Genomic DNA, 16258 nt, shown 5'->3' on the forward strand with positions numbered 1-16258 from the left:
CACAGAAAAAAGGCTTCAGTGAGCATGTGACATTTCAGCTGCTTTTTGAGATGGAGGATCACAGATCTCAGAGGGGCGCATGTTTCAGAGTGAAAGCCCTGCTCCCAAAGGACCGCTGTCTGGAGTGCTTGATGGAGAGTGAGCATTTGTACTGAGGAAGGTAGAGTCCAGCGTGGGGAGAAGAATGTCTGATGAGTCCTGGGGAGCAAGAGCACGAAGGGATTGGCATGTGAGGAGGATTTTATAGGACATACGGGCTTTCACTGGGAGCCAGTGGAGGTGCGTAGCTAAGGGATGATTCAGGGTCACCTGATCCAGCCCTAACTACTCTGTCACAGACGAGCCTGATCTTAAAAGTGGGACAGCTGAAGGCTCTGCCTCCCATCCTACTTTTAAAAACTCGAAGAGTGTAGTGTAATGTAAGCCTGCAGCGTGAGAGCGACGCGCTCTGTCCTGATAATGAGGCGCTCTGAGGTCTTTAAGATGTGAGTCTGATCAGTCAGGACTTTGTATTTGAGGAGAAGGATGTGAAATTCAGAATTTAACAGGGAACCAATGAAGAGAAGCTAACATGAGCGTAACATGATCTCTTGCAGCGCTGTTGTGCATTTACACCTGCTTCACATAGCAGCTGATCAGCGGTGCAGAGGTAAGAGCCCATGAGCTCTGTAAGAAAATAAGGTCTGCATTTCACCAGTGTTGTTTTAATCAGCAAATCAGTGTCACACCAGTTTTGGGAAGAAGATCAAGGTTGGAATTTCCAGTTAATGACAGAAAATATACAATGACGGTGACTCTGAGAATACAATTTTATTTATAGAGCCAAATCACAACAACAGTCACCTCAAGGCGCTTTAGTTTTCTTTGTAAATGTGAAAAAACCACAAACATGCTGCTGTGTAAAGTGAAAAATGTTTTTTTTTATTGTGTTGACATTCCGAACAGTCCCAGTACATCTTTATCTATAAAAACTAATCCCTGAATGCTGTAGCTTCATTTCCACCTAAAGCCGCGACACCGCTTCTGTCTCAGCCAACAAAATCAGCGAGACGTCACTTTCTCTCCATCTTCATCTTTAACAGGCTGGCGCCGCGCTCCTCAGTGAGTCACAGCGTTTCCTTGCATATGGCGTGCGGCATCTTCTGTTAACCTTTGACCCTTAAAGCTGCTGAGAAAGTCTTTGAGTGTTTAAAGTTCTGCTTTTTTTTTTTTTTTTTTTGTCCGAATTTGAGAGTTTTGGTAAATCGAGGCTGTAAAACTCTACGTTTACACATCAGTTCTGTATCAAAAAGCTACAAAGGTGCTACATTCTTGTTCGGGTGTAATGGCAACGCGTCTCCACGCACAGGCTGCACTGTCCAGGAGGGGGTCCCCCCCTTATCATTTCTCCTCCAGCTGCAGAGCCACTGCAAAGCTGATCCAGAGTCCGTTTAGTCTATTACAGGTTTTAAAGAAAACCTTGTGTAGCCCTTTATTTGTGCTGCAAAGTGAGGCCGATCAGCAGCTGAGACAGTTTCTCCGTCCAAGTTTGTCTCTTATTCAAGTTTAAAAAAAAAAAAAAAAAAAGTCCTTTGGCTACCTGCTGGATGTTTAAGTCTCCGCCTCACTGTCATGTTCATCTTGATTAGTGGGTTCATTTTGGTTTAGAACTCAGCGACCAATGAGATGAGCAGAGAGGCAGAGAAGAGAGAGAGCGACAGGGAGATGGCTGCCGCCCCGCCGCAGTCCTTAGCGTTCTCCTGTAGGACGAAACAAATGTGATGCTCAGTCCTTTCATAGCAGTTTCTCTGAGTACATCAGCGTTCACCTGTTCCACCACACAATCTTTAGTTAGCTTTACAGAATGAACAGCAGATGACTTGATGTATGAACGGTCAGTGAAGTTGATTTTTCTGTCCATACTCTGGACTCATTTTAGCATACATCATATGCTAACCTGTGCATACTTAAAGCGAGTAGACCTACAGTATCACAGTTTTTCTCTTTTTCTCTCTTTTTTTGCTTTTCTTAGATGCACTCAAACTTTCTATTTACATGGGGCAGCCAATCAAACGACAGCTGGGTTAAAGGGAGGAGGAGCTAAAAACAGTTTACTTCAGACTTGAGTGCTAGAAAATAAGGCAACATATTTTTGGTTTGGCTTCTTTAGTTCTGAACCAACTGATGCAGAGTCTGAGATATTTAACCCACAGTCTGAGTGTTCCTTTGGAGATCATCCTGACATCCTGATAAATGATGCACCACAGTCCAGTGTAAGCAGTAGATTATTACAAGCTATGACCCATCATGCAAACCTCTTCTAGGGGAGTCCAAGAATAAAAATAAGGAGCTGGATTTGTGCCCAATACATCTGCTTTAAACAGCCATCAAGTGTGACGGGACTGATGTTAGAGATTATACACAAGCTGCAACAACGACTGTTAAATGATTAGTGGAACGTTTAAAGTGAAGAATTTGAATCCCTTAAAAAAATCACTCTTAACAAAAGAGGTGATGTTCTGCTTTTCAGCTGACTCAAGGATTTGTTGGATGTGCTGCAGGACAGAGGTGCATCAGTACCCGATTGACCCTGAGACCTGCTTCCCCTTTACTTCACACACAGACACACACAGCTTATGTGTTGTTGCTAGTTTTCTGTGTGAGATTCTTTATTTGCCTTTAAAATCACCACGTTTGTGTTTGTTAAATAGTCTTGCAGTTCTTTTGCGTTCACAGTCAGCAGTGGGGCTCAGCACTGACCTTTGGGTGGTAGGCGTGGCATGACTGAGGGCGCCGCCGCACCTTCTGGGATTTCATCCTGTTGCACTTCACTGTGGCGTTATGTTCACAGATATTAAGGAAAACTGGAAGCTCGCTGTGAAATAAATATATAATGGGGACGAAATTTTGTAGAAACAAAGCATGACGTAAATCTGAAGTTTCAAAGCCTCAGCTTAGAGCAAACAGATGTTGTGAGACTGCTCAGATAATCTATTAATGTTCTCATCATTGGCTGTGGAGTGCCAGTGAACTGCATCACTGATCTGAGGGAAAATAAGGAGATTACAGCACAAATGTGATTTTCCAGGCTGAATGCAGTCTTGCCCTCCCTGCAGTATTTGTGGCTGTAAGCATCCAGCAGGGGGCAGCATTTTGCTGCTGAGAATGTGAAGGATATATTTGATCTCTTTGGGCTCCAGCAGAATGGCTCCATACTGACGGGAGCAGTCACAGTAGGCCTGAGTCACGACCAGAACCAGGTTACTGTCAGGAATCTGCTGCACCACAAACATCCTGAAACGCAAAGAAGGCCGCAGTCAGTCACTGCCAATCATTCAATTATGCTTAAGTTGAAACTTCCTCGATTTAAGACCAGATTAACAAACTATGAATGAAGCTTGTTTTGATTTTTAAAGTGTGTGTGTGTGTGTGTGTGTGTGTGTCATACTTCTGGCAGCGTCCACACTTGTTGAGGCTGTTGGCCTCTCTGACAGACGGGTCGTACATGAAGCCTGGGTAAGCTGTGTCGCAGGGTTGCAGCGCGTCCAACTTCTTCTGCTTATGAGCTGTGGACACCACACACACACGTACACACGTTACACAGCATCGCTACACCTGAGATGGCTAGTCCCACTTTTTGATGAGCACAAGATGCCCACAGATGTGCTGTACTCACATGTGTGATAGCCAGCTTTGGCTGAACAGATGAAGATGGATCACAGTGACGACACAGACGGCACACGGAGGTGATGAAGGTGAGGATGGTGATGGAGAGATGATGATGAAGATGAGTAATTTATTAATGAGACCAAATGAAAACAAAACTTTTCTAATCCTTTTCTTTCATAATTTTGTTCTGTAAAGTTTCAGCCTCTGGAGACACGACACTGACACCTGTGCTCACTAATGTGATAACGATGGAAAGGATCACCAAAGACACTGAGTTCATCCTGAGAGGAGCACGAAAACCTCTTGAATTGCTCTACATATTTTTCCAGACAGCTACAGCATGCTGCCACCTACAAATATTCCTCCACTAATATGAGGTGCAATGATAAAGTTAGGCACATAACTCTGTATAAATAACAGAAAATGTATCCAGCCACCTCCTGTAGCTCTTTGGGGTAAATGCTGAGGTGCTGCTGAGCCAGCTGAGAGACATAGTTCCTCCACTTAGCTGGACACGCTTCATCAGCCACGAGGCATCCAGGAAAATCCTGGTCAGATGCTGAACCACCTGAATGGACTCAGGTTAATTGGGAGGAGACAGAGCTCTTTACCCCATCTCTAAGGTGGAGCCCAGACACCCATCACATGGATTACTCTTTTTGTCAGGTCATGGTCCTACATGAGAGGATGATTTGCCGTTATGGTGGCGGGGTGGGTAAAGGATTTTTTCTGCTCAAGTAACCCCATGAGCTATGCTGTCTGAGGCAGTTTGGCACCAGTAAGGTCCAAACTATCGATTGAGCAGGAGGTCAGGATGCGATTCCCTATGAAGAGAAAAACAAGGGGCCTGTTCTAACCAAGCAGACTGTATCCGGCCTAACCCAAATGGCCCTGCCTTCCTTTGGCTCCCATGGTCTGCTGTTACTTTCAGGATCAGGCAGCAGTCAGAGGTGGAGCTCATGGTGCTGTGATCCCCAGTTACCAGTACTGGTTGTAGGGATACATTGAGAGTGGTTGTTGTTCCCCTTCACAGGGTTGTGCCGTGTTAGATCCACTGTAATCAGACTGATCTCTACTGTAATGTCCTGAGCAAGCATCGACCTGTGGGACTGAAAATGAAACCAATTTGCTAAAACGTGCAGCTCCACTAATGACCTCTTGAGGCTGCCTCGAAAAAAGAGGCAATCCCAAACCAGCGCTCCTCATAAGATTTAACTTCCCGAGATACAAAGACTTCCCAGATTTGATGGTGATTAAGTGCACTGTCAGAGAACTTGACCAGTCAGGTCAGTCTGAGCTTACCATCCACAAAATAATCAGAGTGCCAGAGACCACAGAGGTTAAAGTCCAGCAGGAACCTGACAGAGACACAAAAACACCTTGTTAAAGACAAAAAAGCACCTGACATCCAGCAGCAGTAAGTGCTGTGAGGTAAACTGTGAAACAACTGAGGCACAAAGCAAAATTTAACTCTGCAGGTTTCAGTCAGTAAAAGTCTTTTGGTTCGGTGATTTAAAAGTTTGAGTCCAGCAGTCTTTAAGTACCACTATTTGATTTATTTTTAAGCTTTAAAAATCTCTCAGTGGTGGAGGTTCAGTTTGCAGTTAAAATGATTTATGCATATTAAAAATGTGAACCACGCACACTGGCTCATTATCCACACCCTGAAGACATGAAGCGGACAGAAGTCTCCCTGGACTTACAGTGTGTTTGCTGTTAACATCATTATGAAGACGTTTCTAATATAATAAGAACAGAAGCACATTAATAGTGACTGAGAGATGTAGATTTCATCCTATGTTATACCTTTACAACACTACAATGAAGTTGGAAACTGTATACAGTACAAAATATACGATAATATATATTTTTTTGTCTGTCACAGATTGAGTGACCCCACAGATTCGTGTGCCTAATCTGTCCATTTCCAGCTCCTTCTTTTATTCTTGTACTCTACCAGAGCAGCTTTGCATGATCAAAAGTTCAAAATAATCCTTTATTTGATTCTAAGCATTGATTTACATTTGGTTGCACAATCCCGTCAGCGTAGGACATTGTGATAATGTGATGTTGCTCTTTAGCACTTACATCAGCGCGTTGGAGAAGAACCATCTCATCAAAGCCATGATGACGTAGAATGGCTGCAAAAGGTAAAACAAGAAATGAGAACTTTTGGTAGAATAAGATCTTAAAAACCATCAGAAGATTTCTTTAATCTTCTGATGTTAACCATGTGTTGGTATATAAGAAATTTACAACAGATAATATCAATAGTATAAGAGACAAGGTTCTGTTGTCATCAGTAGCTAAATAGTAATGAGACTCACGCTGAGCAGAGGTCGCGCGCTGCTGGCGTGATGGTGGCCGGTCTTGCACATTGCCTGGTAGTCGAACAACGACACTCTGGAAAAAAGAAAACTCAATTTGAATTGTGACAGGAAAAAAGCGTGTTCTATTCTTCATAGTTACCAACATATTTTACAATAAAAAGAAACATGAGTGGAAAATGTGTCTTGAGTTAGTCATACTTTTTAAACATTCCCATCTTGAGCAACGAAGCCATGATGGACCCGTCTACCTCGCCAAAGAAGCGACCAATCTGTGAAAAACAACATGAAGCCAGCAGGCTTTTGTTATTAGAATTCAGCAACATGAAAATTAAGGATCATTTACAGTGTGGAGTACTTTTACAGAGCTGTAAAACTAACAGCGAACTGGAATGGGGAGTTCATGGACTAAAACTGGATGGTAATAAAAGTGTCACCTGTCTGCTGAGCACCAGTGATACCTGTGAGGCATCTCTGCAGGACCCAAAGGACACTAAAAGGTAAAACCCACAGCAGCCAGAGCCTGCTCATCATTGGTCAAGAAATACAGTTTCTGCTTTATCGCAAAACTTCAGAACAGTTTCTTTCCTCAGGCCGTGAGACCACTGAATCATCTTTCACACTTTGTTTTAATGTTGAGATTCAGTTTTGATTATTTTATTTTGGATTTTTTGTGTTAGTTTCATTTGGTGAAACAACACTACCATGTCTATGTGCAAGCTGCTGTTTCATAATAATAAGTGATCGTGAATCTCAAACAGCTACATTGGTTTGAAAGAAGAAATGAGGGAACAACAGACAAGCACCTTTTAAATGACTTTAACTCCATGACAGTTTTTGCTGGAGACAAAATTCTAACTATTCTGGTAAGAATAAAAATGAAACGTTATGTTTATTTTTTATCTTTTTTGTATCCCAGTAGCACAAAACATTCACTGGGTACTGCTGTTTGAACACAGGTAGAAAAATCAGCTCCTCTTAGATTTTGCCATGCCCAGTTCATAGTACCATAACTCCCAGACCACTGTGGGCTGGAGAGAAAATAAAAATGGTTCCTAAAAATGAGAATTATTTTGTAATCTTGCAGCCAAAATTACACAATAACTTACTTGGGTGTTAAACGGTAAAGTTATCATGCTGACCCATCCATCCACCCTTCCCTCCTCTGTTACTCCTGTTATTATTACTATAGTCACCAGAGGGCGCTGTTGCCATAAAATGAAATTCTTGGTCATGTGCTCAGGCCAAATGACTCTACATAAATGTCAACCAGTAGCCATTTAGCTGGTAATCTAAGTGCATGCACTTAGATTACCAGTAGCCTCAAATTAAATTTCCTACACTCAACTTTCCTGAGTTTGTGGAAAACATTACTCTCTTGGCTATTCTAAGATAGCATGTAAATAGAACATGATCAGTCAGCAGGTTTACATGAAGATAAGGAATGTTTCAGACACATTTAAAGTCACTGCTGCGTTCAGCCTGAGAGTCTGCAGTGTGTCGGCTCTTTCCGGCGCTCAGCAGCAGCAGGACCAGAGTCTCTGAATTATTCAGAGCATTTTGTCTCAGCGGCTCTGTTCACGTTTACAAGCTGCTCTCTGCCCACACATCTCTGTCTGGACGGATTCTCCCAGCAGCCTCGGAGGATTCACAGGTTGCTGAGTGTTGGCAGTTGGATGCTGCTTACACACCAAAGTTGACCCTCTGTTTTCCTGGCAGCAGCAGTTGCAGCAGAGTGTAAACACACTGAACTAAACAAAAGCACAACGAGTGCCAGGAGCTCGGCGGGCGCGCAGCAGCAAAGGCAACCAGGCAGGTTCAGGTTTCCATGCTGCCTCTGAAGGGCTTCAACCAAAACTGGCTCATTATATTTAACAGGCTGAGAAAATATCCACCAGTAAAGATCAGGATTCATGAAATCATTGTCTAAACAAAAAAGCAGAAACTTTGATTTAAAGAAAAATTAAATGTTTTTCAGACAAAATTTTTCTGGAGAACCTGCAAATCTGTGAGTTACAAGTAAGGCGTTCACAATAAGTTAAAAGCCGGCATGGTGTAAGGTTTATTAGAAGAACAACAGCATGCTTGGATCCTAAGTGTGAACCCTGAATGCTTTCAATATATATATATATATATATATATATATATATATATATATATATATATATATATATATATATATATATATCTATCTGTGTGTGTGTGTGTGTGTGTGTGTGTGTGTGTGTGTGTGTGTGTGTGTGAAAACTAAGGAACAACCTACATGACGAAGAAATGAACCCACTGTGAAAAGTGTCAAAATTGCAGTTCCTCTAATGTCCACTAGAGGCTGGAACATAAACTGAGTCAGTCCCCACAGACTCCCATTTTAGACTGTCCAACTCTGTGGCATTAAAAATCAACACATAAAAACAGTTTAGTTCATAGTTACAGTATAATCACAGTATAATCTCAAATGTATGCTTAGCCTCAGATATTTGGAAGAAAATGTACGGATATATGCGAAGCTTCCAAACATGGTCCAAGAGAGGAAAACACAGGAAGCAGTTAGGAAACCTGCCGAAATGTAACAACAGGTGTATGACTTGGCCTCCAAATTCCTTAACCTAATTCGTTATTCAATGCAATCCAGCTTGAGATGGGCTGTAAAAACAAGCCTAGTATCCAATATCTCATATGTCATGTCTTGGTGACCTAATAGGATGATCTGATATCCTTGTGTTGGTGTTGTTCCCACATCATCATAATAAATGTTGTTCCAGGTTCAACATTGCAAGTGACCAATCACATTGTTGTGACGTCATACTTTTGCAAGCCAAGCGATTCATTCATTTATGAAATTCCAATGTTGTAAGGACAATATGTATAATGCTTAACGTTTATTAAAGAACAGTATCCTGAAATGCAAAGAATTCAAATTGCTGGATCGGTGGACAGAGGCGGTTTCTCGCAATTTATGTAGATTTTTTAAGGCGTTTTTTTCCGGTCGCAAAAGTATGACATCACAACAATGTGATTGGTCACTTGCAATGTTGAACCTGGAACATTTATTATGATGATGTGGGTACAACACCGACACGAGGATATCAGATCGTGCGTGACTAATATCCCAGGACCTTTGAGGTCTTCTGAGGTATTTGGGCTGTTTTGGTGTCATAAAGTTTAATTCTGAGAGACTAATGTTCTAAAATGTCCAAAGTATGTACAGTCCAACAGTTTCATTCAGTCAGTTTCTACTTTTTTAGTTGTAAGTAGTTTCCAGTAATTATGTTTCCCCTTACAGGGTCGCTAGCAGGCTACAGACTCCAAGACGTGTTCATTTCATCACATTATCACACCTTATAGTTGTACTTTTCAGTCTAACCTGCTTTCAGCCCCGAGGTTGAACACTGTACTCTCACAGCAGGTTCTCAGACAGGATCATTGATCATCACTCGGACGTTTCCTCCACACATGGCCAGCACCACCCAAAACAAGCCTTCTGTTTTGCTTTGTCACCCTGCTCACTACACCTTCTCTTGCTGACCCATTTCTTATAGTCAGCACTGACTTAATTTCTCTGCTGATTAAATATTTACCATGCCCTGCACAGCGGCTTCGGCATCGGGGTGGATTCGGGGCGTTTCCGCAAACTTCCTGCAAATCCCAGAGCTCAGCAAAACATCGAGGAAGTGCTTCATCATAATATCTGCTTAGTAAGACCACTGGGAATGCAGGAGGCATGCAAATAGTGAAGAATGAGCTGATTCTGGCTTTAGGGTTACAGAATATTTTGCTGCTGCATGTAGCTGATGTTTCTCCTTTTAATCATACTTGAACACAGCTCTACTAGAACGTCTAGTTTTCATTTAACAGCAAATATCTCACTGCTACTCATCAGATATTGCACCAGTTGAACAAAAACATCCAGTGGCATTGCATTTGCAACAGCTCAACCTAAAAGCTTCTCACCTCCATGGGCACTTGTTCACTATGTGTTTTAGTTCCGTTCTTTTTGTGAGGGACAATCCACAAAAACATTAACCTCATGTTTAGCTTGTAGTCAGCTTCCATCTGCACTTCCTGGACAGGAATGTAGAACAGTATAATACAAATACACACATATACATATACAGAGGGCATTAAACACAAATAGAATGATGTAATAATTAGCCTAACAGCACACTTTAATAAACATAACAAGACAATTTCTCCATCACTGTCCTATCTGAATCCAAACATCACAGGCTGTGTGATATAACCATTTTTAGAGGTTTAGAATTAAACAACAAGGCACATGCTTCCACCCTCACACTCGCTCTGCATCTCCATTTTGCTTTCAAAGATCTCCTGCAGCATGACCAAGATACCACCTTTATTCTTTGTACAGGCTTTATAAAGACATTATAAGGGAGTGACACACCTTTCAGGTCTGAAAAGTGCAGCCAAGGTGGAAAAGGCATTAAATCTGCATTCTTTCTAATGACCAGCAGTGGCCGACTACTCTGGCTGCAAGAAGACTTACGTCTGTGAGATTACAGGCTCTATTTGTAGACATCCTGCTTCATTAAGAGACTTCACTGACCAATCGTGATCTCACGGTGGCTACGTCAGTCACAGGTATCTGGGTCAAGACTTCCCATTTCCTGTCCCCCGGACACCATTTATGAAATCAGATATGTGTTCATACATGGTGAATAGAAATGCAATGCAACTGCTACACAACTACAGACTGCTGAAACATGAAACATTAAAAGCAGCCCTAAAACTCTCATCCCTTGCCTACAGATTGTTCATGGCCAGTTTGAAGAAATTAATTTTGATAATTTAAGATAAAGTAACTCACTTTGGCTTTTGTACAGATGTGTTTAAATCAAGTTTCCTGAAGATTTTAAATAGAGTGACCCAAGGCTTAATTTTAGGCCCCATTTAATTTTTTTTCATTAATAAAATAGGAAATAGGAAATAATATGCCTACAGATAAAAAGAGCACCTTTATGCTGATGACACCATACGCTGCTTAGTTGGCTCTTCTCTGAATGAAATGCTGAGGAGCTACAAGTTGCCTTTCAGCAGCTGAGGGTATTATTTTGAAATTTAAAATGGGTTCTTAATGGTAATCTTAAGAGCTTGAAAAAAGTAGGTGTCTGGACTTCTGAAGCCTTTTAAATGAGAAATGTAACATCTTTCCAAACCTAAAGACATCCAGTCGCCTTCTTTTTTCAAGCCTTTCCAGGGGTGTCGAAGTCCAGGCCTCGAGGGCCGGTGTCCTGCAGGTTTTAGATCTCACCCTGGGTCAACACACCTGAATGAAATGATTGGTTCATTACCAGGCCTCTGGAGAACTTCAAGACATGTTGAGGAGGTAATTTAGCCATTTAAATCAGCTGTGTTGGCTCAAGGACACATCTAAAACCTGCAGGACACCGGCCCTCGAGGCCTGGAGTTGCCCACCCCTGACCTACACGGACATATCTACGCAATGCTGACTAAACCAAATTTATGTTGTTTTCCCATGTACAGCTGTACTGGAGGCAAGTTAAAAAGCTGAAATACTTTAAGCGAAGCAGCAGATGTGGGATTGGAACATGGCCGCTCTGTACCAGAGTGTGTATATGTTGAGTTTGTGCATGTATGGAAGTTTGGTAGGTTCAGGATTAATCCTCAGTAATGTGGCTCTTAACAGGCTGGGTTAATCCAGAGTTAACGAGCAGCTGTCAGATGGACAGCAAACTCGCAGTCCTCACATTTCTTTACTGGATGACATCACCTTATGGTAACACGCACTATATTGCCAAAAGTATTGACTCACTCCAAATAATTAAATTCAGGTGTTCCAATATCTTCCATGGCCACAGGTTTTTAAAATCAAGTACCTAGGCAGACTTCTTTTACAAACATTCATGAAAGAACTGGTTGCTGTCATTGAATTCCAGGGTGGTACCGTGATTCAGCTGGGAAATTTCCTTGATGCTAAATATTTCACAGTCAACTTCTAGTGGTATTATAACAAAGTGGTGCTGAAGTGTATAGTGCTCAGCGGTCGCCAACTTTCTGCAGAGCCAGTCACTACAACCCTCCAAACCTCATGAGATTAGTTTAAGAATAGAGCTTTATGGAATACCTTTCCATGGCTGAGCAGCTGCATCCAAGCCATACATCACCAAGTGCAATGCAAAGTGTTGGATGCAGTGATGTAAAACAGTGTTCTCTGGAGTGAAGAGTCATGCTTCTCCATTTGGCAATCCGATGGACTAGTCTGGGTTTGGTGGTTGCTAGGAGAACGAAACTCATCTGACTGCACTGTGCCAAGTGTACATTTTCATGGAGAGGAGATTATGATGTGGGGTTGTTTTTCAGGAGTGAGGCTCAGCTCCTTGTTCTTTCTAAACAAGTTTTAAAACTTCACTTTCACATAGCAATAAAGTACTGTGCAAAAGTCTTGCCCCTCATTTCTTTATATTTTGCTTCCAAGGAGCCAGACTTCTTGGTACATTTTTGAAATGGTCTTAAGCAATAATTCTGCGAGGAGGAAGCAGGAGTACCTAGAGAGAACCAACACAGACATGTGGAGAACATGCAAACTCCAAACAGAAAGGCTTCAGCCAGGTGATGGATTTGCACCCAGGACCTTCTGTGAGGTAACAGGGCTACCAACCATGCTGCCCAAACTGGTCACCATTTCAGGGAGCAATAAACCTAATTCCTAGTTCCCATTTTCCCAGCAAAATATAAAGAAATGAGGAGTGGGTTAACAGTAACGCCCACTCACATCTTGGGTCATTTGACCTCAGGAAATTGATTAAAAGTGATCACCCAGAGGTTGAGGCTGCTGCAACTACTTGCAATCAGTTTATAACAACAACAAAAATTCATTGCAATCAACGAGCAACCACCTGATCTTCCAAGCTGTAATGAAGTTGCACCAACATGAGGTCTGCAAATTACCACATCACATCATTATGTAACAGTTCTAATGTTTTGGTTCTGTTATATAAATAAATATTAATGGAAAAAATACTGCTACAGATTTTAAAACTGAAACACAACAAAAAACTATATAAAAATTATAATAAATGTCTGCTGTCTGGCTCTGCCATCAATCTGTGGAGTAATTTTGAAAAAGCTAAAAAAGGCAGCTGTGCTGATGCAGTAACACTGCAGAGGTTCATGAGACTTTCAGCTGTGTGGTTGCAGACTAATCTACTCTTTTTGCATTTCTTAATTTGCTGCATTCTTTGTGTGAATTAGCAGAGCGACAGTTATGTTTTCTTGTGGGATTAGTAGAGATGCTGATTGCATTAGCACTCTGGGTTGTACCATTAATGACGCCATGATGCCGCCAAGTCGTGTGGCTTGTGGAAAAACAACAAACAACTTTTAAAACGTATTTTAGGACTAACTCAGAAGTCTTGATGCAGTTTAAAAAATATCAGATTTGAAAAGCAATTCCATACATAAGTTAAGAATCCCCACTGATTTAGACAGAGATATTAAAATGACTGCCCATAGGCCTGTCGAGTGGCAAAACTTCCTTTTAAAACTAAACTGTCAACATTAAAAAATAAATCCTTTGTGTTTAATTACAGTGTTGTCCTTAAAACACAACTGGAGCTGAAATATCTGCAGCACAATCACTCAAGGCAAAGATTGCAGTCATTCTCATTTGAGAAACATGAAGTACAATTTCCAACCCTCCCTTTTCCTCTGATGTTTTTCATCAGTACTGTAAATATGTGTGATTGTCTTACTGTTCCTCTTCTGAAAGTTTGTGATGATGCAAGTGCGCACTCATGGTGCAACCATAAAGGGCTGATCCAAGAGTTTTTCCCACTTACTTTAACACTGGCCTTGATGGAAGTGGAGGTTTGAGTTTTAATGACGTAGGACAGAAAACACAGTGAGCATGCTTCAGGGAAGTAAGTAAGTTTTCCTTGTTTGCAAGAAAATTCTACTTGCAGGGCTTTTCTCTGAGAAGAGATGAGATGGACTTAAACCCACACGTAAACACAAGTGTGATCTCAGCCTGGCGAAGTCAGATCTATCCTGCTTCACAGGTCAGACGAAGGAGGCAGGCGCAGCAGCTGTGATGTTTACTGTTAATGCATCACACACGCACACAGATTAAGACCCAAACTGTCCTCAAATCCTGTGAGGCATCCAGATGTTGATTATGAGCACATTAAATGGTCCAGAGAGCTGCGTCAGGCTGAGAAATCACCTCCTGACTCTGACTGCAGGTCTGACAGACGGACAACACATCCACGACAATGATCGCATTTTAAAAATTTAAAAATCAAAAATAAACACAACTTCTTGACTCCAAGCAGGTTAAACAGAGGATTCAAAACCCAGTTTTTCTTGGTCAGTTCAATTCAATTTTATTTATATAACTCCAAATCTATAATAATGGTCACCTCAAGGTGCTTTGTAATGTAAAATAAAGACACTACAAAAATAGAGAGAAACTTCAACAATCAAACGACTCAATATTAGCAAGCACTTGGTGACAGTGGGAAGGAAAAACTCCCATTTAACAGCAAGAAACCCCTTGAAGAGCCAGAGCCTTGTTTTTTTTTCACATTTTCCCTTCATACACAACATCAGGATTTAAAGTCAACATTAGAAAAACAAGATAGGAAACAAGGTTTAGAACAAACAAACAAACAAACAAACAAACAAACAAACAAACAAACAAAAATCTGTTTCAAAAAATGTCCTTGGGGATTATTTCAAATACTCTTATACCAAACACACTACATATTTACAGCCTCTATAAATTCGGTGTAAAGATACTTTTTGACTTTTTTCACATACTCATCTTCCTCCCCAAACCTCCAAGCTGTCTGCTGGAGTTTCCTTCCTGTTAAAAAGGAGTTTTTCCTTCCCACTGTTGCCAAGCACTTGCTCACAGGGGGGGCATTATTGGGGTTTTCTCTGTATTACTGTAGGGTCTTTACCTAAAAGTATAAAGTGCCTTGGAGCAAATGTTGTGATTTGGTGGTATTTTACCTCCTAGGACCTTGTGTCCACATATGTGGACATCACATTTTTCTCAAAGACAAAAAACAAATCTTGTAATTCTTTGTTTTTACATTTTTTAGGTCCCAATCAGCCCAAATAGCAAAGAAAAATTAAAAATGCATGCCATGAGAGAGCTTGGGTCTTAGGAGGTTAAAAAACAAACAAACCAACACTATACTATACTGAATATCGTACACAACTCAAGCTTCTCGGGCAATGCAGCATTTAGCTGCCCCCAGCGTCCTGTCTTTCACCCTCCCTTTAACTGTCTGTTAACCCGGATGATTTGTCTAATGCTACGTGTTGAGAAGCAGGTAGGCACTATTACTGAGAGAGAGAGTACTCGTGCTCCAAACGTCATTGTGAAAGCACACAGTCTATAGGAGAGAGTGACAGTGCATCCTCAGATGTTTGTCAACGCATCCCTGCTATTATAAAGTCACTGCTCGAAATCATCGCAGGCCAAAATGACTCTGCAGTGCAGATCTAAAACTGTAGGCAAGGGCACAGATACAGTTGCTGGGTATATTTAAATTTTAAGCACACAAAATTCTGACTTCAAAATACCCACCAACAATTTTTATATATCCAAACAATGTGTAACAGTCATTTAGAAAACAGGGAACTGATGCGGTCATTTGATATTTTCCATCTTTTTCTGCTGAAGTAAACTGAAGTGTGGATGTGACTTTGTGAAAGGACGTAAAGTTTGGTTGACAGAGCAATCAGAGAAAAGTTCGCGCCATGAAATTCCTCACAAGAAGGTTTATTTTATTTGGATCATAGTTTCTGCTGCTGACGTTTTAGTCTGTGTATTTCTTTGGTGGACTTTGAGCATCACAAAGCAGACTGATGGCTCCTGAACAAAATGATCCAGATGGATAAATAGTCCAAAGGGCCAGAGGAAGAATACAGAGATTTGATTCAGAGGTGAAGTGTCCCTTTAAAACGAACTGCCCCACAAGCATAGTGGTAAAGAGTGGTGGATCTTACCTCTCTCCTCTCTTTGGACAGCATGACAAAGCCGTTGTTGTCGACCAGGTAACAGCTCAGATCCTGAACAGGAAGAAGCAGAAAGAAACGGGTCTCTTTAGGATCTTCTAACACAGAGGATGATTTTTAGTGATGAGCAACAAACAAGAAACAACTGCTGTGCACTTACAGCACTGTCACAGCTGAGAGGACACACACCTTCAATGTCTGAACACTGGAGGAAGGGAAGGAAAAGGAAAGTGTGGAGATTTTAGAGAATTTAGTCTGAATGCTTCTTTTTATGGAAA

General features: G+C 41.4%; 1 protein-coding gene across 3 annotated transcripts in view; it reads right to left on the reverse strand.

Annotated features, from left to right (window-relative positions):
• Positions 1-791: 791 nt before the first annotated feature.
• LOC146571577 (voltage-dependent calcium channel subunit alpha-2/delta-4-like) overlaps positions 792-16258 on the reverse strand; it is an 84898-nt gene continuing 69431 nt past the window's right edge. For 2 of the 3 annotated variants that reach the window (XM_085280826.1, XM_085280825.1), the window contains 11 exons: positions 16141-16185; positions 15972-16034; positions 6177-6247; positions 5976-6051; positions 5737-5789; positions 4951-5006; positions 3656-3676; positions 3428-3545; positions 3153-3273; positions 2740-2817; positions 792-1739 (listed from right to left, as the gene is read on the reverse strand). In XM_085280826.1, coding sequence (XP_085136952.1) covers positions 1644-1739; positions 2740-2817; positions 3153-3273; positions 3428-3545; positions 3656-3676; positions 4951-5006; positions 5737-5789; positions 5976-6051; positions 6177-6247; positions 15972-16034; positions 16141-16185 — 798 coding nt within the window. In that variant the 3' untranslated portion in view covers positions 792-1643. The remainder of the gene's footprint in view (positions 1740-2739; positions 2818-3152; positions 3274-3427; positions 3546-3655; positions 3677-4950; positions 5007-5736; positions 5790-5975; positions 6052-6176; positions 6248-15971; positions 16035-16140; positions 16186-16258) is intronic. The other variant, XM_085280827.1, reaches the window with a different exon arrangement.

This window comes from Mchenga conophoros, linkage group LG7 (assembly GCF_057382185.1).
Source record: "Mchenga conophoros isolate Kocher_MC1m ecotype Shallow Benthic linkage group LG7, M_conophoros_male_GT1.1, whole genome shotgun sequence".
In the NCBI taxonomy this organism is placed as follows: domain Eukaryota; kingdom Metazoa; phylum Chordata; class Actinopteri; order Cichliformes; family Cichlidae; genus Mchenga; species Mchenga conophoros.